We start from the raw sequence: 25,983 nt of genomic DNA on the forward strand, positions 1-25,983 counted from the left end.
TCCGCCATCTTGAACTGCGATCCGCCGCCGGCGCCGCGCTCCGCAGCGGGGTGGGATTTCGCGCTTGGAGGGCGGCGGGCGCCGCGCGTCTCCGCTTCGATGGGTAAGAGCGGGCGAGCGCCCAGCCGGCGGGCAGGGGCAGGAGGGGCTGCGGTCTCCTCAGGGGTGGAGTGCTGTGCAGTGCCTCGTCTCTTGCTTGTACGGTTCCCCGGCGCAGGCCGGTCTCCGGCTTGCTTGGGGGCGGCTGGCAGCAGCGGGGCGTTGCCGCACCCGGCAGCTCGGTCTCCGCCAGACGGAGCGGTGGGTGCTGGGACCAGGTCTGTGTGTGCTGTTCTCCACCGCTTCCTCAGTCAGAGGACTGCAGTCCTCCTGCTACTCAGCCCTGCGCTGGTGGAAGGGCTTTGCCGCCCGCTCTTGGAGGGCCGTGGGTGAGGATCTTTGCTGGTCGCTGTCTGTGGGCGCTCTCTTGGCGGAACAGCACGGCAAGGGCACCTGCGCTCTGCCCCGGCGCTGTGAAGCCGGCGGGCAGTGTCCGGCCTCCCCCCGGCGCTGCCAGTCGGGGAGGGGGCAGCGGTACAGCGAAGGCTCGGTGTTGAGGGAGCCTTGTGTAGGCAGAGAACACAAAATAAAAGCGACTGTCAGGTCTTAGTCCAGGCACAACAAGTGGGCGAGATGCAGGATGTGCTGGGTGGGGGGATTTGTAGTTTTGTAGAGCAAAAGTGCGGACTTACTTGAACCTAGATGCAGAAGTCGCAAAGCCTGTGTAGATCAGGGACTGCCAGGCTTTTTGCCTTCCTGATGCCCACACCAAAGCTCTTGTGGGAGGAACGAAGCCGTACATTCCTAAGCTTTTCTTTTTGAAAACAGTTTTGAGAAGATCTTCCTCCCGGTGGAGCTTCTGTAAGCCTGTACAGAGCTGGCAATGTGAACTGAGTTACTTGGAATTCCGTCTTCTCTCCTGTGCTTCATTACTTGGCCTGGCAGTTTCATTGGCACAACTAAATTAGCAAGGTGTGACTGGTTAAGGAGCTGATGATATTCTGGGGCTAGTTAAGCCAGCAGCGTTGTTGGAAAAAAAATGATCCCCTTAAATTGTACCTCAAAAGTTCAATGACAATGAACAGGAAAGTTGCCTTAGGCGGTGACACACTTAGCGTTGTGGTCCAGAGAGGGCAGCAGTTTACTAAGGTTCTTGTGAAGCAAATGTGTAACAGGCTGCCGAGTCCTCAGTGTGTCTCGCTGATGTCAGGCTCAATCTGTGGTCTGTTCCTCCAAGAGTTTGTGTTTATTGCTCAGAAGTCCTTGGTACTGCTGATGAAAACAAATACCCCCAGTGTGGAAGTCGATGGAGAATTGTACATACCCCCAAGAGCTGTAGTTCAGATGTTTTCTTGTTAGGGAAGAGTTCCAGACAAGTGAGAGTTTGTGTAGAGTCTTAAATGATATTTTTTCAGTTAATTCTCATCTGAGAAGCTAAACTTCATCTGAGAAGCTTAGCTTTCTAGGCTACCACCATGCTGTTACCGACCTTTTAAAGTCAGCTTGATGCTTTTCGTGACAGAATTGTGTTTTATCGCTTTCATCTTCACACAACTCGGATGCCTGAAATGACAGTGAGATGCTAATCCTCTAATCCTTCAAAAGAGCTGTTAATTGGAACGAGTCAATCATTTTGGTTAAAGTGGGAAACAGTATGCCTGGCTGGGTGCTGCTGACCCTTAATTTGCTGTTCTGCAGACAACCTAGATGGAAATGAAGCCTAATCTTAGATCCTGTGTAATGTTTGCAAGATAGGCTTAAAAAATAAAGCAGCAATGCAATTAAATGCTAAACAGAGCAGTAATTACTGCAGATTTTCTTCTGGGATTTGTCCATATTTTTTAATGTATTTAGTGCTTCCTTTAAGAGAGGAGGAAGCAAATTCCTGTACTTGCTGGATGGAAATTTAGCAACACAATATCTTGCTTTTTGTTTTTCAGTTTGCTCATTAGACTTGTTGTCTATTTTGCGGTAGTTTTTGCACTTTAATTAAGTGTCTGATCTCTGAGATGAAGTGCAGTTTAATCTGCACTATATAAATGAAATGCACTATAAATCTGAACTATATAAATGCCTATTGAAGCAAAGATTTTTCTGTGATATCTGCCTTAGAGATTTTTGTTGATGAACTGGGTATTGGAAGAAGCTGCAGGGATAGTTAGCTGCTGCTGTAGGTACTCGTGTGGTTCAAGAGGTGACAAGTTTGCCTCGTAAGGTTGGGCCTTGTGGAGTAATTCTGAATTTATTTTTAATAGACAACATGGCAAGCCCAGGTAAAGATAACTTCAGAATGAAAAGCTACAAGAACAATGCACTTAACCCCCAAGAAATGCGCAGACGAAGAGAGGAGGAAGGCATCCAGCTTCGGAAACAGAAGAGGGAAGAACAGGTAAGTGTTTCAGTGAGCTGTTGAGTGCTTGTCAAGCTAATTGCAGGTGTGTGAAAGAATTTGAGCCAGACTCCTGCTGTGGGGCAGGAGCCAGAGGTACAGTCTTTGGAAGCACCAGGCACCTCTCAATAGGATCATAAAAAAGGTGAACAGAAGCCCTCTTAAGTCACTAGGGCATGACTTGCGTCTTGAGTTTAATCCTTAGTCTAGGTTTAAACATGTAAGACTGGGCTGAAAGGATACTCCTGTTTCCAGTAAGGATTAGAAAGCTTGCATAGTCTTCCAGAATTTGGGCCTGAGTTTTACTGTTAGAATGGAGAGGTTTATTTGATTCTTTGAAGCCATACTTCAAATTGCCCAGGAGTTTTTCTGCAGTGACTTAGTAAAGTGGCTACCAAGTAGTGATCCCTGAACTAATCTATTTAACTCTTCAGTTGTCTTCATTGGATTTTTAGTGAGCAGGGTACACGGAGCATTAGATAATCTCACAGTTTGAGGTAGCTCCTTTTCCCAAAATGTTTTAGTAATTTCTTGGCATGAAAGTAAGGAAACTGTAGTTTGTTTTTTCTGCTTGGTCTAAAGTGGCTGAATTTGTCTCCCACAACCTAGAGAGTGTCCCAGGCACTGATCTACAGTCTTCTCTGAGGTGGGAATGCTTACCCTTCTCCTGAGAAAGTGGTGCTACTGCATGGAAAAAGAATTTAAATTAGGTGGGCCAGAGAGGTAAGAGTAAGAAGTAGAGTGATACTGGGGCATTGACCTGTGAGTGGGCAGCTGGTTGGCAGTTCTGAACCTTGTGTTTGCAGAAAACACTCCCTGGATAAATTATGAAAATAATGGGTGTTTTCTCTCCCATGCTTGCTGTTGTAACAAGTGAGAATACTGTTACATTCTCCTTGATCTTAATTTGCTCTTCTTGAACTGGAGAGAGTCAGGTTTATGCAGGGAGATGAGACTGCTTTTGTTTCACAGCAATGGCAACTGGTGGACAGAACATGATCCTAAATAATAACAGTTTACACATATCAACCAGGAGCTTATGTGTCCTTGCTGAGTGCTGAAAAGAATGACTGGTCTTCCAGAAGAGGAATGTTGTCTCTTCTTCCTTTGTGGGTTTAAATGGAATTGAACCTTGTTTGCATTCAGGATTCTGCAGTTGTTTTGTGTCCAGGACTGTGCCTGGTCGAGAAATATATCGAACAAGGAATAGGATGCCCTGGTTGAGGTTCCTGTTTGAAATATGGATAGATATAAACATTGAGTTGCTTCTGCAGTTTTTGGGCATATATAATAGCAGAAGTCTAGAGCTTTGTGGAGATGTAGAAGGCAGAACCTTCAGGACTTAGTAGGAGGTCTTACTAAAATGCTTCCTGATAAAATCCTAGTCAATGGGCTGAAATTCTAACCTTTATTTTTAAAGCTAGCAACATAACATCCTTAGACTTAATGACAGTAGTTTGAAGTGTAGAACTGGATTAAAGATCAAAATACAGGCTTGGTTCCTACAAGAAAGCAGGCTGATAACAACAGTTTGCTTGCATGCCAGAAAATGAAGAGGCAGTCATTGAACATAGCTCATTAAACACTGAAGTGCAGGTGTGTAGCTTGAGTGCAGGCACCAATTGTACAGTGTTTTTTTTTGAATGTTTAATGGTACATCATTTGAAAGTTCACCTTAAAGCTATGCTATATTTTCCTCAACTGTATTAAAATGTCTGTTGTAATCTTTCTGCAGCTATATATGAAATGCAAGTGCTGTTTAATTGTCACATAAGGCAAGCACATGGCTCTTAGTCCATCTGCTGGAGGAATGCAGTGTGCTGAAATGCATTGGCCTGTGGTGGTGATTTTAGCCTATAAACTAAAGAAAAAGTTAAAAACAGGAGAAGGTAGCTTGTAGAACACTGCTTCCTGCTTAAAAATGAGTGCTAATGGTGAGGGATAAAAGACTAAAAGCAAAAAAATCTGCATCTTTTTTCCTACATGTTGAAAACTTTATGGGTGCTTGCTAATTAAAAAGAATTTTGGTGTTGAAATGTCTCTCAGAAGTATTGTGGTGCAGTCTGTCAAGATACAGATACAGCAGTGGGTTTCTCCTTTGCATCACTTAAACTTTTCCTGTAGAATTCCATTTTCATGGATGACTAGGAAGGTGAGTAGTTGAAATACTTTCATAGTATCAGTCAGGGTTGGAAGGCACCACAAGGATCATCTAGTTCCAACCCCCCTGCCATGGGCAGGGACACCTCACGCTAGATCAGCCTGGCCAGACCCTCATCCAGCCTGGGCTTAAACACCTCCAGGGGCGGGGCCTCTACCACCTCCCTGGACAACCCATTCCAGGGCTTCACCACTCTGATGGTGAAGAACTCTCATGGTGAAGTACTTTAGTACTGGTGAAAACGTGTCACATATATGTCATCAGTCCCCAGTCCATGGTAAGTTCTAATGTCTCCCCAAAATGCCTTCTTTTTAGCTGTTCAAACGCCGAAACGTTTCTCTGCCGGGCAATGAAGAATCTATGGTAGAAAGTCCAATTCAGGATCCTGATGTCAGCTCTACTGTACCTATTCCAGAGGTAATTACTTCAGAGTGTGTTCAGAATCTCACCTGTTAATGTGCATAGTACTAGGCATATGAGGAATATTCCTTTCATGTTTCAGGAAGAAGTCATTACATTAGATATGGTGCAGATGATTTTCTCGGACGATCCTGAGCAGCAACTCACAGCAACGCAGAAATTCAGAAAGTTACTATCTAAAGGTACTCCAGTGTTGCCTGAGGATGATTTATTTACTTACTCCTTTTGGGTTGTTACAATGACTTTTTGTCAGACATTCAGTTAACCCCCAGTTTTGTTTTAGTTTAAACTAGAGCTTGCTGAAACTTCTGGTTGTGTTTATAGAGAAACTGTGCCAAATCTCTTCCGAGCTAATGGCTAAACACAGAAAGCTTCATTATTCTAGTGTTAAGTCTTTCAGACAAAGTAACAAAAGCAAGGATATTTTGATTTAGATGTCCAGAGCAACAACTAGCTGCACAATAACGTTACTGAGGGTACTTGTTGCAGTGATTAAATTTCCCTTTCTCGTTTTGTAATTGAGGGGGGAAAAAATTACGGGGCTGCCAAAGAACAGCTGTGGTTTGTTTGTGTTGAGACTCTTAAGACATGAAGTCTTAAATGAGTGCCAGCATTTGTATAGCATGATAGGTAAAGGTATGCTTGGGTCATTTAAAATAGTATTGAATTGTGATTGCTCTTCCACTAATCTGAGCTGCTGCTGAGGGGACAGTGTGTTGTAATGTTCCACTCAAATGTCATTGGCTCATAGATGTGTTCCTGTTATGTTACCTAATTGTGTGCACTTCGTGGAGATGATCCTTCAGTCTTCTGAAGTCAAAAGCTGAGCTCCTTTGTTTAGGATTAAAATGACTAAAGGCTAAAAAATCTGATAAGAACTGAGAATCATATTCATGTTTATTGTCATACTGAGAAAGTAATTTATGTGTTCTTAGTTGTTAAGAGTTACACCTGTGTTTATTTTTATTCCCTAGAGCCTAATCCACCTATAGATGAAGTCATACAAAAGCCAGGAGTAGTACAGAGGTTTGTGAAATTTCTAGAGAGGAGTGAGAACTACACCCTGCAAGTGAGTTTGGTTGGGAGTTTGGAATGGGATTAGAACCCCCCAAAAGAGCTTTGGCATGGATGTGGTGTGGGGTTTGTTAATAGATAAATCTAATTATTTTTAACCTCTGAAGCTATTACAGTTTAGCTGTCTAAAATGTCAGTTGCTCCCACTGAAATTGTGACTTGGCTTTTGTGAACTTCATAGTCGTCTTTAGGGTTAGGGTTATGTATTCAGCTGCTCAACTGCTTGGGTGTTGAAAGCAGAATCTGTTCCAGAGGGTTTCCAGAGGAGTATGTTAAGTTCACCAGCGCTGATGTGTGAGCAGAATCAGTTTTGTTTGTGTTGAGTATATTGCAGTACTTCTGAGTTGAAGGGGGAAAAACAAAGGAAAGTGAAAGGCTTGTATGAAAGTCTTTTAGAAAAATCTTTGCAACACATTTAATGATGTATATTAATGTATTAATAACTATATATACATTAACAACAGGAGTAAATAGATTTCTCTGCTTGTGGTAGCCCATGGAATGGCACTTAGGCCTTGTATACATCCATGCTAGAAGAATTAAACTTGATATAGAGTAAACAGAAGGGATTTATGCTAGTTAAGAGATGTGAAATCTTCCTTACAGTTAGTGCTGCGAGCTCAAACCTAAAAGTAATCTAAAGGTTCTTATTAAATGGAGATGATTTGTCACTACCAATTACTTTACTGTGCTTTCTGTGCAAAGATAATTGAAAGGGAAAAAAGCTGGGGAGAGAACCTCTGCACCTCTCACATCAAATTGTTAGTCATGAATTTCATTTTTAATGCTGTGGTGTTTCATGTGTGGTCATCTTTGCGTTCCTCAACAGTTCGAAGCAGCTTGGGCTTTGACAAACATAGCATCTGGAACTTTTCTACACACCAAAGTTGTAATTGAAACTGGAGCTGTTCCAATTTTTATTAAGTTGCTTAGTTCAGAGCATGAAGATGTGCAGGAGCAGGTAACTGTTTTCTTGAGGTATTTTACAACTATGCAGCATTGATTTACGAATTGGGTTGTGTGTGGTTAGAGAGGTTTTGAGCTCCATTTGCATACCAGCCTGTTCATCTGGCCCCAGGAAAATAGAAATACACCTTCAGTGTAGGTCTTGGGTTGTTTTGGCTTTTTTTCCCTGCTGGTTCTTTGAGGTTTCTATGAACTTAAGCATAAAACAAACTTCATTTTGTTTTAGGTCATGCTGTTGAGTAATTTGAAAACATCACTTCTATTACACATTTAGAGGGAGACAGGTTCTAAAATACTGTAGCAGAAATAATCAAGTAGAAAATCATGTGGATTTCCCTCCCCCCCCAAGTTATTTTGTAGCTTTGTTTCTTAGTCTTCTGCTTTTCTACCTTATTATGTTACAGTCTTTATTAACATTTTCCTGCACCTTTTGGTTTAGTTCTGAGGTGTTAAGAGAGGCAGTCATACCCTGGCTTTTATTTAGCATGTTATAAAGTTTATATAGTGAAAGTTTGTGATTTAACTTTTCTCATACGTTGTTTGCAACTTGGGAGCTGATTTTGTTGACTCTGTTACACATAGTGAGCAAATGTAACTGTTGAAAAGGGTGGGTGCATCCTTTTTGTTGGAAAGCACGTGAATGGATGTGTTTTCATAGCAGGTGACTTCAGGTGCAGGTAGCTGATTTGATGTAATGGGGAAATCAGTATTCTGAAATGTTGTGCTTGCTTTTTAAAAACTCCTATTGTATTTGCTGAGAAATTGTAGAGCTGATCTGTAAGCATGTATAAATTCACTCAGGTGCTTTGCTTTTTAAGGCAGTGTGGGCTCTTGGTAACATCGCTGGTGATAATGCAGAATGCAGAGACTTTGTTTTAAACTGTGGAATATTACCACCCCTCTTGGAGTAAGTATTATGAATTCATACTCTTAACTGTAGTGTACAAGTATAGGTAACTGGATACTTAAAATCTAGTTGAGAACAATATGCTTTTTGCCAAATTAAGAATCTTTCTTTATTACATTGCTATGAGTCTAATGTTTTGGAATACCTAAGCTTCATGCATGTCTGTGGTTAGTGCCTAACTGGAAGCTTTCCAGTGTTTGCAAAAGGAGAGAAGTGTTACTGCACAGGTAGAAAATGTCTTTGCTGTATTCCACCTGATGATTTCTCTTCACTAGGAATATCATTCCAGCATTTACCTTACACCCTATTGTAAATATATAGGGGTGCTGATCGACAGCCGCCTAAACATGAGCCAGCAGTGTGCCCAGGTGGCCAAGAAGGCCAATGGCATCCTGGCCTGCATTAAGAATAGTGTGGCCAGCAGGAGCAGGGAAGTCATTGTGGCCTTGTACTCTGAATTGGTTAGGCTGCACCTTGAGTACTATATCCAGTTCTGGGCCACTCAGTTTAAGAAGGACATCGAAACACTTGAACGTGTCCAGAGAAGGGCAACAAGGCTGGGGAGAGGCCTTGAACACAAAGCCCTATGAGGAGAGGCTGAGGGAGCTGGGATTGTTTAGCCTGGAGAAGAGGAGGCTCAGGGGTGACCTCACTGCCCTCTACAACTACCTGAAAGGTGGTTGTAGCCAGGAAGGGGTTGGTCTCTTCTCCCAGGCAACCAGCACCAGAACAAGAGGACACAGTCTCAGGCTGTGCCAGGGGAGGTTTAGACTCGAGGTGAAGAGAAAGTTCTTCACCGAGTGAGTTGTTTCTCATTGGAATGTGCTGCCCGGGGAGGTGGTGGAGTCACCGTCCCTGGAGGTGTTCAAGAGAGGATTGGACGTGGCACTTGGTGCCATGCTCTAGTCGTGATCTGTGTTGATAGGTTGGACTCGATGATCCTTGAGGTCTCTTCCAACCTTAGCTATATTGTGATACTGTGCTATAGTATCTTCATCACAGGGAAGAAAATTTATGCAACACAGAATTGGTTCAATTCCTTAATATAAATGCTTTGGAACACTTGGAAAATAGTTTAAAATAATAGAGGATAAGGTGATTAATATCCTCAAGGATTCAAAGGGTTAACAGTTTGGGGTATTTTGGTACATATCTGAAAGTGAACCTGATGTTTTTTCAGGTGTTGAATCTTTGTGCATTCTATTCAGCAAAAGTGTTACCTTTTTTTAGAGGATCTTTTAAGTGCTAATATTTTATGGCTCTATTATTATTATTTATGGCATTCTTTGGATGAAAACATACAAACTAAATCAAGGGTGGGTTGCAGCTCCTAGCCTCTTCTGAAGTCACTCAGAAAATATTGGTTGAATGATTTTTCTGTGAGCAGTGGTTTGCTTTAATATGCATAAACCCCATTTGGGACTGAGATGTCCACTCTGATCTATTCAGACTCAGTTGATTGTAAGAAAATATTTGCTATGAAGGGAAATAAACTGAAACTGGGATTTCTTTTTTCTGATTTGATGTACAGTTGCTAATAGGTAGAAGAAGGCTTCAAAAGTAATTTCTTGCTGAAAAAAATATTCCTGTCTCTCTTTGACAGACTGTTAACAAATTCCAATCGTCTTACAACAACTAGAAATGCAGTCTGGGCTCTCTCAAATCTCTGTAGAGGAAAAAACCCACCTCCAGACTTCAGTAAGGTATAAAATACTCATTTTGAGAAATCAGAAATCTAAAGGCTTCCTATTTTTGTGTTATGTTGTAACATGCAGAGCCTTTGAATCTGGAGATAGACTCAGTTTGATCTTCTTAATGTAATCACAGTCTTGCCCTTCTGTTGTATGTGCATAAAATCATCTACTTTGACACCCAAGTTGTAGTTAGCTAAAGGCAAACAGTAATTTACTGGTATGAAATGATGGCTAAATAATATGTTAAGCACTGAACCCCTTGGGGTTGTATTTTCTCCAGATCTGTTTTAGAGGGTATGAGTAATGAATGAAGCTTTCCAAAGTTCCTAGTGTATTTTATGATTGTGAGTTCTAAAAGAACATAAAATCCCCAAGCTGTACAGCTGAAATCTGTCCCTTTTGAAGTGGTGCTAGGATGATTTATTTGGTTTGGCTTTGTCTGTGTGGAACTTGTAGAAGATTAAGGACAGGAACTGCAGTTGCAGTGAGAACTGAAGTCAGGTGTTGCTTGTTTGATTTGGGTTGGTGACCATTGACTCCTCTGTGAGTTACTCTGAGTTTCTTAGTGGTAAAGAATTGTACATTGGGAATTACAAATAACCTCCAGTACTCATACAAAGAGGAGCAAAAAACCTACTATTACTTTGAAATTCTGTTTCCTGAGTGATTCAGAAGCCCTCAATAATGCCTGATCATCTGGTTACCCATAAAAGCAGATACATTTTGTTTGAAATGAAGAGTTATTACAGTTACTGTATTACCTAGTACAGTTTATATACCTTAACATCTCTAAAGAAATAGGCTGTAAATCAGAAGTTGCCCAACTTGCCAGTTTGAGTTGGATATCTAGTTTAATCAGGGAGTGTTCCACTTAGGTCCTGATTCATTAATGAGCTTGAGTGCTTTGGTAGTAAATAGTTTGGCACCTCTATGCCTTTGCAGAATGTTCTCTGAAACCTGAAAAACACAAACCACCTTACTTCATGCAGTTTTTTCCTTTAATCTAGGTTGCTCCTTGCCTAAATGTTTTATCAAGACTGTTGTTCAGCAGTGACCCAGATGTATTAGCAGATGCCTGCTGGGCCCTCTCTTACCTGTCAGATGGTCCCAATGATAAAATTCAAGCTGTAATTGACTCTGGAGTGTGTCGAAGATTGGTAGAGCTGCTTATGTAAGTCTTCTCTTCACCAAATAAATGCCTTACAGGACTGTTAAATTTAATGAATTCCAGTTGAGTTCTCTTTTTCTCACCTGGAGTTTGAATTTATATTTTGAGAAGTGATGAACATGAATTGAGTTTGAAACTTTCCACATTGCTTGCCTAGCTTGCTTGGCTCCTGGGGTTTTTCCTGAGATTGACAGTGAAAAAAGTTTCTCTGAAGTATTCCTTCATATTCCTTAATATTCAATGTAGGATTTAATTTACATGAAGGAATAGGAAGGTGAAGATGGAAGCCCTTGAACTGTAAATTAGCACCTCACCTATTGTCCTTTTAATTCCATTGTTGCATTTTGTTTTCTTACCTTCCTAGGAGATGTATTTGCCATACAGATAATTCTTGGACTCTCAAAGTCCAGAGACAGGCTTGTGCCACTTTGAATTATTCCAGTATATTTGGTTTGTTGTTTTCCTAGAAAGGCAGACTAAATCCCTGTGTTCACATGGGGACAGCAGGGCAGGTCAGGGAGAGTAGTTCCCAGCACTGGTTGTCAGAGATAGATTGCTCTTAAATTGTGTTCTGTAGAGGTGCTGTGGTGTAGCCCTTTCCTAGAATCAGCAATTCAGTGCTGGACTTGCAAATTGTCTAAGCAGGGGGAAAGTGCAAGAAGTAATGCAGTGTGTTCTAGAGCTACTAATGTAGTGTCTGAAGTAAGCCATTGTTCACTGAAAGTGCAAAGTTGTGCTTTCACACTTGGTAATATCCATCAATTTAATATTTGTCTCCAGGCATAACGATTACAAGGTGGTATCCCCTGCATTAAGAGCAGTTGGAAATATTGTTACAGGGGATGACATCCAAACACAGGTAAGACTTTTTGATGTAAGGAAAAAAAAAACTCAATTAGCAGGACAGAATTAATGTGAAAATTGTTACAAAATAGGTTTCCAGTGCAGGAATCGGTGAAAGATCTATGTGGTTAATCTGATAAGTTTAAGCTGCTATTCTAGACATTACATTAGAAGAATGAATATCTTTTACAGCACTGGATTGCTTCATTCCCTTATGGTACTTTGACTGTTGCTTCCCATAATTTAATTGTCTCTTAAAGGGGATTTCAGTTCTTGTTACCATTTTTAAGTCTTCAAATTCAGTCAAAGTTTTCACTTTAAGCAAGTCATACTTACTGGGCCATGAATTTGGATGTGATAGTCTTGCTGACTTGTTCTATAAAGATTTGGAGTTCTAATTTCAGGAAATGGGACTGGGTTTGAAGCAATGCAGGATCTGCTAAGACAGGTCTTGCTTTAAATACAATAGAGTCTGAAAGGCTGCCAGAACTAGTGGGAAGGGAAAATAAGGAAATAACTGTGTTGTAAGGTCTACAGGGTAGGACTTCTCTAAGGAATTCAACAGAAGATCTCTCTTAAACAAGTGGACAAATAGCTATACAAATCAGATTCACACTTCTGAGTTATTCCTACTCTAGCCTTAAGCAGCCTTATTTAGTCTTGCATTGACAATCTTCTTGTCTAAACTTAATTTGCTGGATAAACTTAAGTTGCTGGATTGTTGCCATGCCACAGCACTGAACGCTTCAGTCTTGCAGGATGTTACCTAGGAGTGTTCTATATTTGTATATGTAGTTGTGTATTGTACAACACTCTTTCTAATTCTCAAATCATTTTAGGTGATTCTAAACTGCTCTGCATTACCCTGTCTCTTGCACTTGCTTAGTAGCCCCAAAGAATCTATTCGAAAAGAAGCGTGCTGGACTGTTTCTAACATTACTGCAGGAAACAGAGCTCAGATTCAGGTAAATTCAGTAGGTTTGATGCTTTGTTGGGTTTGTTTTCATTTTACTAGTTTGCTTGTGTTTCCTTCACAAGGAGAAATAAGCAGATAGTACATTCACTGCTGGAAAGCAGCCCCATGGAGAAAGACCTCGGAGTCCTAGTGGACAGCAAGTAACAGCATCCTGGGTTGCAGTAAGAAAAGTGTGTCCAGCAAGTCTAGTGAGGTGTCTACAACTCCCTGAAGGGAGGTTGTAGACAGGCAGAGGTTGGTCTCTTCTCCCAGGCAGCCAGCATCAGAACAAGAGGACACAGTCTCAGGCTGCACCAGGGGAGGTTTAGGCTGGAGGTCAGGAGGAAGTTTTACACAGAGAGAGTGATTGCCCATTGGAATGGGCTGCCTGGGGAGATGGTGGAGTTGCCATCGCTGGAGGTGTTCAGGAGGAGACTTGACAGGGTGCTTGGTTGCATGGGTTAATTGGTTGGTTGGTGTTGGATAATAGGTTGGACGCGATGATCTTGAAGGTCTCTTCCAACCTGGTCTGGTCTAGTCTAGTCTATTCTCTAGTCTAGTCTCTTCCCCTTTACTCTGCCCTGATGAGACCATACCTAGAATACTGGAGAAACTGATTAATGTCTCTTGAAAGAATTTGGTTGATGCTTACAGAACAAATGAAAGGATATTTAGATATCATATCAACAGTCATGTTTTGTCCCTCTGGGAGCATTGTCTACTGCTGTATTCTCTTTATTATCATTAAAACATTACCATTTCATCTCTTAGGCTGTCATAGATGCAAATATTTTTCCAATATTGATTGAAATCCTTCAAAAAGCTGAATTTCGCACCAGAAAGGAAGCAGCCTGGGCCATAACTAATGCAACATCAGGAGGAACCCCTGAACAGATTAGGTAAGTTTGTGTCTGTTAATATTTTCTCTGCCTAAATATCTCCTCCAAGGCATTTTTATTTCTGCATTTGAATCTTGACAAACATAGCAGTGAAATACTAACCACAGCTGTAATTCCTTCCAATTCTGCCTGTACTACAGGCACTAACCAGGTAGAAATAGAGGAAAAATGAGTGAAATCTAAGCAGTACACTTAATAAATTGGCTGGTACTGCTTTGTTTCAGTAATACCACACCTAAAGCTTTCACAGGGTTATCTTCCAGAGTTCATAGTCTAATGCCAAACACAATTGGAACAGTTAATGACTGGTTTCAGTGTGGAAAATGCCAAACTTTGGGAGAGTTGGTTAGAAAGCTTGTGCCAGTGGGATTGTGTCTTGGTGGAGAGACTTCAGGAATTCTAGTGGTTTCTTCATGTATTTTAAACTTGCTGTCAGTATGACTTGAAGGCAGATACCTAAACACAGTTTTCAAGATAGAGTTTGAAATTTCATTGCTAGCAGCTGTTTCTGTGCTGCAAATATTGGACTTCTTGAATGACTTAGAATTAAAGAGTCTCTGTGGATACTGTCAGCATAGCAATCAGTTTCAATTAGTAGTTAAGTAGATTTATAAGTGACAGAGTATTCTTTGGAAGCCAGAACAGAAAGTGATGTGAGAACTCTTCCAGCACTTTTGGGAGATCTGTTGCAGTAAGTACATGCTTGCTCATTTAAAGTGGAAACAGTCTTGGTTTTCTTATAACCACTAAGTGGTTCCTTATCAGAGGTAAGGAGAGTTTGTGGGTGGTTTTTTGCTGTTTTGATTGCTCACATCACAATCACATCATCTCACCACTCACCCCACACCAACTACATTTAAGCAGCCTTGTGATGCAGGCAAACATTACTGACTTGTTTTACTTACACACTATAAACTAGGACACGGGTTCTGGCTTCTGAAAGTCCATACACAATTTGAGGTTTCAAGTGTCCTGTTTTTTCCAACTGATTGGGGTTTTTTTAGATTTACAATCATGTCCTTCCCTTTCATAGGAGGTAATGTTAACATCTTAGTTAACTACTAGTGTGGGCCATGGTAGCACAGAGCAGTGTGCAGTGTTCTTCTCTGTGTTTATTTTTACCACTACAAAATTTCAGACACCTGAACTTATTGCTGAAACTAACTTGATCTCTTTCATTCAGTTAAACACATCTGTTCATAAAAGGGTTGGATATGGCACTTGAAGCCATGGTTTAATTGTCATGAGGTGTTAGGTATTAAGTAATATGTTGGACTCGATGACCTCTGAGGTCTTTTCCAACCTGGTTGATTCCGTGAAGATCATAAGTGAAAAGGAGTTGAAAAGACTACAAATTCTACACTCCAGTTAGATATAGGCACATTAAATTCCCTCCTAAGGATAAACTAAAATATTTATTCCATTTCAGACAAGACTTGGGGTTATGTTGTTGCATGATTTGTATTTCACTTTAGTTTTTCAGACACTTTGCTGAAAAGTTAAGCACCAAGAGTGCTAGATTGATGTGTCAGAATAAATGTGCTGGATTATCAATCCTCCTTTTTTCCCCTCACCCCTCTCTGTGTTTTTCTGCTGCTACCAAAGGTATTTGGTAGCACTAGGTTGTACCAAGCCTCTTTGTGACCTCCTGACTGTGATGGATTCAAAAATAGTACAGGTGGCTTTAAATGGACTTGAAAATATTCTGCGTCTTGGAGAGCAAGAGTCTAAGCAAAATGGAATGGGCATTAATCCTTACTGTGCCCTCATAGAGGAAGCATATGGTAAGACATCTCCTCTTGTGAAACTACATACCTGAACTTCCCTTTTACCAGGCTGTCAAAAAACCACAACCAAACTCAAAGCATTCTGAACCACTTAGAAATGTTCCATATTGAATTACCTGAAGTATAATTAGACATTGAACTGTCATAACATCATAGGAATAGTGGTTGGATGTGGAAAAAACCTGTGGATGTGTTTCTGTGGTCAGGTTATGAAATGTGTCCCTCAAGAGGCTTATTTAACATGCAACTGTCCTAGTCTGTAGGAGCCATGGTTGGCATAAGTTTCTCAGCCAATCCTAAGTGTAGTTTGAACATTTTAATACAAGATCCTGTCTGGTACAGTTCCACTGCTAACAGGGGATGTGGGATGAGAGTTTGCTTTTCATCCCCAAACTGAATCGCTTTTTAGCATAGCAAGTATCAGTAATAGCAGAATCAACCTCAGATCAAAAAGTGAAATGTTTGTACTTAATTAGTGAAAGTATTCTGTTCTGTCTCATCTTTTGAGAGGTTCTGCATTAAACCACATTTTAAAGGCTTTATCAAAACTAAAATGACTCTTTGTGAAATTTCATGACTAGATGCTCTTGCTTTGACAAAATTAATGTCAATACTGACTTGAATCTGGCATTGTTTGTGGAGAGGCTGTCATTTTATGGCTCTGGCAGAACAAAATCAGCAGACATCTGTGTCTCAAAGTGGTAATAACAATTCTGGCTGACCACATTGTATCTGATTAGATGGTACTATGCTGTAAAGCAGCCTTTCAATTTGAATTCCCTGTTACAGAGCTTCATTTCTAAGATCAAGTGCATACTTGGAGAACTTAACTTTGCAATCTAATGTGTGAGTGGAGTAAGTGTTGAATGCTGTAATGGAATACATTCAGTTCCAGATTTCCAGTCTGATCATAAATTCAGCTGTGAAACATCTAAGTCCTTTAACCAGTTAAGAGTAGGCTGCTGAAGCTGTCCAGTAAGAGTTCAAGCAGGGGAAACAGCTAATTATATCACCCTTGTAGCTTTGGCCTCTGTAGTCACCAGAAGGGCCCTTCCTAATCCAACTTAAGTGAAAACTGAATTACCTTAAATAGCTAAAAAGGAGTTTTGAATCAACCCAACTGACTGCCAAGCACTTAATTCAGACAGTAGAGCAGAGGTTATGTCCTCTAGCTTGGAAATAAGATTTCGGAAGGCTAGTATCTTCAAATCTTGTAATGAAATTAGAAGATACCAGACTGTGCCCAGTGATGACTTTATAACAGGGGATAGAATTGGAGAAGACTGAAAGAGTGAAAGAACATAAATGGGGATATTGGAATTTGCTTCAGTAAACAGCTTTCTAGTATCCTGATTCTATACAGCACTACAGTTTCTTTGTAGGCATATTTCTTTGTAAACACTGCAGCACCCTCCTCAGTCTGGTTGATACTCCTTTACCATAGTTTTAAAGTTAGTTTGGACAGCCAAAAAATGAAAGAGTAGAACTGCCTGGGTTAGGAACTTCAGAATCAGTGACACCCAGAGAATGGAGATGATTTGGGATTGCATTCGTTCATCTAGGAAGTACTACTGTACTGTAAGCTGTTTCCCTCTGAACTCCTCATTCATTTAAGCAACTGAATTCTGAAACTGTTTTGTTTTGAATGTAGGACTTGATAAAATTGAATTTCTTCAGAGGCATGAAAACCAGGAGATCTACCAAAAGGCTTTTGAACTCATAGAACATTACTTCGGTGTTGAAGAGGAGGACTCCAGCATTGCACCTCAGGTGGATGAAAGTCAGCAGCAGTTTGTATTTCAGCAGCAGGAGGCTCCAATGGAGGGGTTTCAGCTGTAAACTACTGAAGACAAGGAAATGTAAACACTTGTAGGGTTTTAGTTTTGTTTGTTTGTCTGTCTGTTTTGTTTGTTTGTTTTCCAGAGGTCTTTTCTTTATGGCCAAAGTTAGAGGAGAAGTTAAACATGTTTTGCAGAACTAGGTGAAGCAGCAGCTCATGCACTTTTATAGATTGTGTTAGATACGACTGTTCCTTGGTTTGTCTTTTGTGTTTTTCATTCTCTCTTCTGTACAGAAAACAACTGTGAGTAAACCTGTCTAAAGTAAAGCATTAAATGTGATTTTACGAGAACTGTTAAGCTAAGACTTGGTAGGGTGTTAGGTAGTGGGTCTGAATTTCTCATGTAGTCTCAAACTGCATATCAGCAATACAGTTACTGGCAGTTGCATTTTTGGCAGTAGGCTTGACTTGCCCAGGCTCTATCCAATCTACCTCTTGTATTGAAGCAAAAAGGTTGCTTCAGGACTAAGGCATGAAATAAAGATGAGCTTGTAAGAAGCTGAATTGGAATGTGAAAAATATTTATTTAAATTGTAGAACTTTTATGCATTACTTACTTTACAACACACTCTTGCAACTTATTTATAAGCTGTATTTAAAGACATAAGAGAGAGACATATATAATGCTAATTACCTACTATGACCTTGAGTAGATGAAAAAGCTTGTTCTGAATTCTGTGGGAAGAGGACTTAATTTCAGAGGTTTTCCAAATTGCTGGTCATTTGATGTTGACTCTTAATTAAAGCTGCTAAATGGCATTAAAAGTCAGCCACAAGTACAGGACTCTGCAGTTGCTGTTGTTGCCAGGGGAACGCTGGGATGCGAGTGACAGAGATGGCGATTTGCACAGATCGCCGAGCAGGCGGTCTACAGCTGTCTCCTGTCAAAATGTGGTAACACCACTTGAGTTTGAGAAACTTTGCAATGTCTGCCTCTCTAGTACAGTAGCCCCTTAGAAGTTTAGGCAGCAGGTGGTGTGGGTTTTGTTTGACCAAATACGCTCCCACCACTCGAATGGTTCTTTTAAGTTAACTGACAGTTTTCTTTTTGGCCAGACAATAGAAGTACTGCAGTGAAGAATTCATAGTGAATCACTTCTTTCCAGTTGGAGGAAAAGTTTGTTGTACTGTAAATAGCATTAAGTATGTGGACACCAAAACTAACTAGGAAGTTACTGTCATCAAAGTATTTAGGCTCTACAATATACAGTGTTTGCCGTTGAGCACTACAAGAAATAGGATTCTAACATTAACAATTCTGAATGCAGAAAAAAAATGTGTGCTCTGCTTTGACTTGCATCTAAGTAGTGTTTCTGGTGTGTTTAGTACTATATCTCACTTGGAGAACTGAATACTTTGGGTTAACCCTGAAGTAGCGTTATTTTTTATGACCTGTAGTGACTGTATTAACATCAAGCTCCTGGGTTAAGGGAAAGACTTTCCATAGGAGAGCATTTTGTGCTTCATAACAAGCTGCAATTTAAACTTCAAATGACTTACTCCATGGCACTGTGCTTGTCACTCAATATTTTAATGCACTGAAAAATACAGGTTAAAGGTGGTATCATTTCCAATACCATTTTATATTTGGGGTGACTTTTGTTTTGTTACATGCAAGTTCAGGTGTTTCTTTTTCATGTTACAGCAATAGAAACTACGTTGTAATTGAATGTGGGACTTGAAGTGGCTTTTTCTAAGATTAATGGTCAGTTTTGACTGAGAGGGAGGAAGAAAAAACCCTCTTTTTGAAGTCTTTTTAGTGGAAGATAGAAGTGCAAGACGTGTACATAGGAGTGCTGTTACTTTATGGACTCTGAATAATGAGATATTTTAGCAAATGACACTTTAAACCTAGATTTGTACAGCATACAACAGTTTTGAATAGTGTGATAATCTTGAGTACAGCTGCCAAATTTTCATACAATACTAGATGATTGTATTGGTGCCCTTTTTACTCTCATAGTTTTAGGTTTTCATATGCTGCCCTTCCTTGTTTCCCTCCCATCTGTTCAAAGTTACAGGGTAACAATCGTGGAAGTCTACCAGGATTAGTAGTAAACGCTGAATTTCAATGGGTAAGAAAACGATTCAGGTGACAGGGTATTCCATGGTTTCTGACAACCTTGTGTGATAACATAACCAGCTGTGCCTGCTTTGTGTTGGGAGAACCCTGTAAAAACTGCATTTCTGTAAGCCTCTCTAATCTAAACCAAATCTGAGCGATAAGAATCTTGACTAAAAGACTTGCCAAGAGAAGAGGGGACACTTGAAGTCTTGTATCTGGTTTGAAAGAATGTCTTCAGTTTTGTGTATTATTCTGTGTGTGAACAGTTAGTGACTGCACTTTATGCATTCAGATAGACTGTGTTTCATGCCTCTGGTAACACTTCAATGTAATGGTTTCAAAAAGGGAACTAAAATGGATGGACTTGGGCTGATGAAAAATCATTATTTAAACTCAACATTTGGTTGACCCTAAAGATTGTTTTTAAACCAATGAAAAGGCTTCATTAAAGGATAACTTTGCAGGAGGGCCTCTCCTATTTTAGCACTGGGTTTACATCACACTTTGTTAAAAGCACATCAACGAATAATTCAAAGCAGAGGTGATGGCTTGAGGTCAGCTCTGGTCTAGTCATTGGCAGGCAGGGGCATGAATATGATGACGTTGCCTAAAGAGCTGAAATCAGCGTGGAACAAACATTAACTGTGAGGAGAAAATCTCTTTGGGTTTGGTATTTCCTAGGGAATCTGCAGTGCCCCTTCAGTTACAAAGGCTGTTTGGGTTTGGATTTTGTGCTGTTGGGCTTAATCGAAAAGGGTACCATTTGTTCTGCTTAAATGTGAACACTGATGAGCTAATCTATGCAACTATGCAAAGCATAGGATTATTTTTTTAGTTCCCTACTCTTGATACACTGAACCATATCTAATTTCTTTTTCATTGCACTTTTGTCTGAGGACTGGTTCATACAGCTTTTTAGTTTTCTAGGATTTGCTTTAAAACACTGTTGCTAGCAGCAATCAGAAAACAGTAATAATGTTGGCACAGGAATAAGTTAGCTGTAGAACAAGTTTGCAACTGGAAAATATTTATTGTTGGGTCTGTCTTTAAAGAGGGGGGAAAAAAAAGAGAATGGAAATAAATATCAAAGATGCACTATTGTCTTTCCTCCATGGTTTCTTCTCAGCTGGGTTGCATTTAGTATATTGGACAACTGAGGGATTTTGTAACAGGTTTGCCAACTGCTCTGTGAAGTTTAACTTGTGACCTCAAGAGTTCACTGACATGGGGAATGGGAAATTTTGGTTACTCATGGCACGATACCTTCATATAGTGTATGGAAGCTACAATGCCTATTCTGACTTCAGATAGTAATAGTGCATCTTTCAGTCCAGGCCAAAGGCCCATTTCTGTACCAGAACACATATGAGTAGTATGCAATATTATGGAATGTTAAACTCCCAATACCATACAGAAACCAATAAAACCTATTTTACAGATGTTGGTTGTATTTATTTAGCGGGTCAGTGAGGGTGGCTTCTGGAACCAGGGCTCACAAATGCCAGTTTGAATACAGCACCCTGGCACGTGCATTCAAACTGGCAGGTCTGTGTGCTGTAAAACTGCACTGTCACCACACAGAACCCTTGGAAATGTGTTGTAAATGTCTAACCAAAGATCCCTCATGTTCTTAGCAAGCTACCTCCTTTCCTCTGGAATTCATTACTGCTTTTAATCATAATGCAAAGCATTCTAATTGACTTTATCACATGCAAAACACACATTGAGTATTTCCCTCATAGAACAGACCTTCCATTTTCTTTTCATGATCCTGGAACCATTGCCCTTATTGGCTCCAGTGTGAGCAGTGCTACAGTTGTCCATACATTGGTGGCATTCACTAATCACTCTTAGCAGTTAATTTTGCTCCTGGAAGGACTTTTGGCCTTTTCCATCAAGTTACTTTGTCTTTGCCTCCGCCGCCAGCGCAGCCTCCTTCCTCCACTTGGCCTTCTTTGCCAAGTTCCAGCTGGTTAAGGACTCGTGGCGTGCAGCAGCCTGCAGAATTAAAACATGCTTTATACTGAGGGTGGTGAGATACTGGAACAGGTTGCCCAGGGAGGTCATGGATGCCCCCTTCCTGGAGGTGCTCAAGGCCAGGCTGGACTAGGCCTTGAGCAACCTGATCTAGAGGAAGGTGTTCCTGCCAATGCCAGGGTGGTTGGGAGCCAGATGATCTTCAAGCTCCCTTCCAACCCAAACCATTTTCATAGTTTCATAGTATCAGTCAGGGTTGGAAGGGACTTAGGAGCAGCATAATTAGCAGGAGTAACAAAGCACCTCATGGAGAGCTACCCAATCTCAGGAAGAGCCACCAACCACTTACACATCAGAGATGGCAGGAACATAGCTACAAGTGCTGCTGTTGTGACCACTTTGCACAGAATGCTATCATTTCTGACTATTCTGAGCAAGGTGGTGCCTGGCTAGTGCTGTACTCACCTTTTTAGCTGAGGCAATCACTGCAAAGCAGGCAACAATGGAGAGGCCAATCATGATGTAACAAGCTTTAACTCGAGCTTTGTTTCTTGCTCTGTCCAGCATCTCTGGCCTGCAATCAGTTATTGCATTGAATCAGTGAAAAAATGGAAATACTTCTTCAAAGCCTTGCAGAAATTGCACTACTATTGAAACACAAACCCAGAATTAGCTTCTAAAGCATTTGCAGCTTGCTGTAGTGGTTATGGACCCTCCCTTTCTGGCCTTAAAATGGGGGAAGAGCAGCATGTAATGGATTTCATAAAAATCAGGATTGTTTTGGTCGGAAAAGACCTCTGAGATCATCAAGGCCAACTGCCAACCTACCACCACCATGTTCATTACACAATGTCCCATGTTCTTGAACACCTCCAGGGATGGTGACTCCACCACCTCTCTGGGCAGCCTGTTCCAATGCCTGACCACTCTTGCAGCAAAGACTTTTTTTCCTCATATCCAATGTAGACCTCCCCTGGCACAATTTCAGGCCATATGCTCTCTCGTCCTGCCACCTGAGACTAGGGAGAAGAGACTAACCCCCCCCCACCACACTACAAACACCTTTCAGGCAGTTGTAGAGAGCAATGAGGTCTCCTCTTTTGTTTTTAAGCTGATAAAATACTAATTGCTCATGCAATACATCTTGAAGTACTTGGGGTAATCACACCAGAAATCATACCTTCTGTTTAGACCATGGCCATTGAACCATGTTTAAAAAGGATAACTGCATAATGAATTGATTCTGTGTTGTAAATTAAGATTTTTGATCTCTTTATCACCCCTCAAATACCTTTAGCTTTATTTCAAAGAGGAGGAGTGGTCAGATGGAGCAAAGAGGGAGTTTTAGAGTGGAAGTTTGGAGCACAGGCCCTAAAAGGAGAGGCTGAGGGAGCTGGGGTTGCTTAGCCTGGAGAAGAGGAGGCTCAGGGAAGACCTTATTGCTGTCTACAACTACCTGAAGGGAGGTTGTAGATAGGTGGGGGCTGATCTCTTCTCCCAGGCACCCAGCACCAGAACAAGAGGACACAGTCTCAAGCTGTGCCAGGGGAGGTTTAGGCTGGGTGTTAGGAAGAAATTCTTCATAGTCACAGTGATTGGCCATTGGAATGTGCTGCCCAGGGAGGTGGTGGAGTCACCATCATTGGAGGTGTTTAGGAAGAGAGTGGATGGGGTGCTTGGTGCCATGGTTTAGTTGATTAGATAGTGTTGGATGATGGGTGGGACTCAAATGATCTCAAAGGTCTCTTCCAATCTGGTCTGGTTCGGTTCTGTTCTGTTCTATTCCATTCTATTCTATTCTATTCTATTCTATTCTATTCTATTCTATTCTATTCTATTCTATTCTATTCTATTCTATTCTATTCTATTCTATTTCACTTAATTTCACTTCTATTCACTCCTATTCACTTCTATTCTATTCTATGCTAGTCTATGCTAGTCTATGCTATTCTATGTTCTGCCCACAGAAGCCTGTACCAAATCTGAGGGCTGTGGTGATTCTTCTCTAAGGCTTAATGCAATGGAAGAGGGCAATTCTGACATGGCTTATGCCATGCTGTCCCCTTCCCTGCCAACACACACACACAAGCACATGTCTTGCAGATGACTGACACCATCTGTAGTTGTAAGTAACTGCTTTGTTTTTGTGCAGTGGTAAACATCATCTTTAAAACAAACCACACGTCAGGCTAGCACATCAAATCATCAATCCACTAATCCATTTGTAGCAGCCAAAGCAAGCCCATAAACGTTATTAGTCTGCCTTATTCTCCTAATCACGTTTCACAGTGTGGTAATTGAAACTCTTCTGAAGCAGATTTTCGCTTTCCCCCTGCTGTCTGCCTCTGCTCTAAGGAAAGCAAACCTGATTATGTCCTTCCCTAATTGCACATTAGGGCCTTTGCCACTCAATCCTTAGTCAGGACTGTGGGCAAAACCTCTGCTGAAGCCAGTAACAGCTGTTTTAAAAAAGGCCAAACAAACCACAGCCAACCTGAGCCAGGGCTGCAGATTGGATCTGCCCTGAGCAGCTAGATTGTGCTCACAGGTAATGGTTATCTTGCAACTGTTTTTTTGTTTCTGTTTTTAATGGGTGGGTTTTTTGGTAATAAAGCAGTGACATGGTTCAGCTTCAAAGCCTCACAATTCCTTTTGTGTATTGCCATGTGTGACTTACAGTTCTAAAGAGGCTTTGCTCACCCAGGAACCACAAAGTGGTCACACTTGGCAGGCCAGCTACTGCACAGAAACGAGTGATTTGTGTGCAGGTATGTGGCAAATGCCTGGGGCTTTATCATGGAATCATTAAGGTTGGAAAAGACCTCCAAGATGATCAAGTCCAACCATCAACCCAGCACTTCCCTGCCACTAAACCATGTCCTGAAGTAGCATGTCTACAGAGTTTTTTAACACCTCCTCCACTACCCTGGGAAGTGGTCATAACATGGAGTCATAACATCTCCTGGTGACCTGAATAGCTTTTAGAGCTTCTGACACCTGTCTAAACCTTTCCCTAGGGTAAGATGGTGAGACTAGCAGATGATAAGGAGGGTGGACTGTTTAGAGAGCCCCTGGCCCAGCTTAGCAAACAGCAGTGAGACTGGAGGAACCGATAGGAGCAGGCAGAGGATGAACCTGTTGCTGACACAGATCTGCACTCAGCTTCTTATGCTCAGCACAGTAGCCCAGACAGGGTCATCCTGTGATGATCAAGTGTCCTGGAGAGACGTCTGGCACACTCTCTAACTTCCTAAGGAAAAGGCAGCAGAGGGGTTTCGTGTGTTCAGCAGCTGGGGAACCTTACCTCACAGCCAGTCAGTGTGTTTTGGGCAGGAATGGATCATCTAGTCAACAAGAATGGAAGGCTAGGGCTATGTCAAGTTTTCTTTGATGGGGAACATTTCTCTCATAGCCTCCTCTTATTTTGCCTCAACTTCTATCATACATCATAAATTGTTGGATGTTACCATTCAGTGATGGTCAGCCCCCTCAGAACTGTTTATGGGAGCTATAAACAAAATATTGTTTACCAATAACATCCTTCTCTGGTTGCACATTAGGAATAAGCAAAACAAACAAGCCAGTACATAAATGGAACCAAGGCTATCTGCTCAGATGGATCCAGTCCTTAATTCCAGGCTCTGGGGACCCCAGTAAGGAACATTTTTTCATCTTAACCTCTAACCAGGACAGGAAATTCTTTTGCCCTCTAATTTGTTTCCAAGTTTTCAGCATTGAAAAGCTGTCTGGTTCAAAAAAATCTGTGGAAAAGCTTTAGATCAGGCTCAGGTCACAGCTTTCCCTCCAGCTCCATGTTCCCCTTGGACACAAGCAGCTCACTTACGGGATTCTGGGAGGAATCTCTTCTTCTGTCTTGAACCGTCCAGTCCAGACGAGGATTTTTTTGTCAAACTGAGAAGGTTTGTAACTTGCAACCACCTTGTGAGCCTGCTCAGCTTGAAGGTTAGGGAAAAAACACTTGGTCAAACAATGCACCAAGAAGGGATGGATAAAAGGATGAGGGATGGAGGGATGAGGGAGGGATGCAGGGGTGAAGGAGATAGGGAGGAATGAGGGAGGGATGCAGGGGTGAGGGAGAGATGGAGGGATGGCAGCGCTGGTGAAAGGTGAAAAGCCCTGCTCTCCCTGAGCTTGGAGCAAGAACTCAGGGATTAAACTTTGACGTCTCGATTCTACCGTTATCCTCACGCTGTCTCTGCAGGTTTGATCCCACCCCTCCGCAGCCCACGGGTCCCGAAGCCAGCAGGACGCCGCTCGGCAGTGCCCGAGCCGCCGTGCCCCAGCCCCAGCCCCGCTCCACCGCGGCCCCGAGTCCCCCGCCCGGCCGCCCCGGGTGCAGGTGGTGCCGCGGTTCCAGACTTCCCAGCCCGTCCCGCAGAGCCTCTTACCGCGGGGGGTGCCCGGGCTCCGGGCGGGTTCTCCGCCGCCGCCAGCTCCCCGCGGCTGGGGCAGGCGGAGCAGGGCGGCCCGCAGGAGATGTCCCGGGCGGAGGCGAGCCAGCAGCATTGCGAGGAGCGGTGTGGAGCGACCCTCTGCCTCGGCGGGACCCGCGGTCCCAGCCCCGGTCCCTGTCCCGGCCCCTCCCGCACCAGCCCCGCTATTCCCCGCCCCTCTCCAACCGCGCCCGGGGGCGAGGCGAGGAGAGGCAGGGTGGCCGCCGGCACGGGGTGCGATGCTGCGAGCAGCCCTCTTGCTCCTCCGGGCACTCCCGGGGCGATTTCTAGCAGGGACACTGCAGCGCTCAGCTCACAACTGGGGCACAGAGCAGCGGTGCTTCA

The 25,983-nt window shown here is 42.1% G+C and overlaps 2 protein-coding genes across 4 annotated transcripts; one reads left to right on the forward strand and one right to left on the reverse strand.

Annotated features, from left to right (window-relative positions):
* The first annotated feature begins 20 nt into the window (after nt 1–20).
* On the forward strand, nt 21–20,644 carry KPNA5 (karyopherin subunit alpha 5). 3 transcript variants are annotated; one of them, XM_068162278.1, is made up of 14 exons: nt 21–103; nt 2,295–2,428; nt 4,905–5,006; nt 5,092–5,191; nt 5,984–6,078; nt 6,913–7,044; nt 7,868–7,956; nt 9,560–9,659; nt 10,658–10,821; nt 11,599–11,677; nt 12,501–12,626; nt 13,388–13,515; nt 15,121–15,299; nt 16,954–20,644. In XM_068162278.1, exons 1-14 carry the CDS (start codon nt 100–102, stop codon nt 17,139–17,141), a joined length of 1,620 nt encoding a protein of 539 aa, XP_068018379.1. In that variant the 5' UTR covers nt 21–99; the 3' UTR covers nt 17,142–20,644. The 3 variants fall into 3 exon arrangements, with proteins under 3 accessions (XP_068018379.1, XP_068018381.1, XP_068018382.1); XM_068162280.1 differs by lacking the exons at nt 21–103; nt 2,295–2,428 and adding an exon at nt 3,019–3,151; XM_068162281.1 differs by lacking the exons at nt 21–103; nt 2,295–2,428 and adding an exon at nt 3,019–3,138.
* On the reverse strand, nt 20,638–25,756 carry FAM162B (family with sequence similarity 162 member B). The gene is made up of 4 exons (XM_068162282.1): nt 25,594–25,756; nt 25,029–25,140; nt 21,650–21,758; nt 20,638–21,205 (listed from the first exon to the last, which is right to left on the reverse strand). The coding sequence occupies exons 1-4, from the start codon at nt 25,709–25,711 to the stop codon at nt 21,107–21,109; spliced, it is 438 nt and encodes a 145-aa protein (XP_068018383.1). The 5' UTR covers nt 25,712–25,756; the 3' UTR covers nt 20,638–21,106.
* Between the last annotated feature and the right edge of the window lie 227 nt (nt 25,757–25,983).

The sequence above is a fragment of the Melanerpes formicivorus genome, unplaced genomic scaffold, assembly GCF_026170545.1.
Source record: "Melanerpes formicivorus ecotype bairdi unplaced genomic scaffold, bMelFor1.0.p_v2 SCAF_63, whole genome shotgun sequence".
In the NCBI taxonomy this organism is placed as follows: domain Eukaryota; kingdom Metazoa; phylum Chordata; class Aves; order Piciformes; family Picidae; genus Melanerpes; species Melanerpes formicivorus.

Bases quoted from the DNA above. Each gene is read 5' to 3' on its own strand.
- KPNA5 (XM_068162278.1), top strand. The intron at 10,822-11,598 runs GTAAGTCTTCTC...ATTTGTCTCCAG, and splicing joins AGATTGGTAGAGCTGCTTAT to GCATAACGATTACAAGGTGG. The intron at 12,627-13,387 runs GTAAATTCAGTA...TTCATCTCTTAG, and splicing joins GAAACAGAGCTCAGATTCAG to GCTGTCATAGATGCAAATAT.
- FAM162B (XM_068162282.1), bottom strand. From the start codon at position 25,711: ATGCTGCTGGCTCGCCTCCGCCCGGGACATCTCCTGCGGGCCGCCCTG. The intron at 25,141-25,593 runs GTAAGAGGCTCT...CTAACCTTCAAG, and splicing joins GAGCCCGGGCACCCCCCGCG to CTGAGCAGGCTCACAAGGTG. The intron at 21,759-25,028 runs GTAAGTGAGCTG...AACTGATTGCAG, and splicing joins GAGATTCCTCCCAGAATCCC to GCCAGAGATGCTGGACAGAG.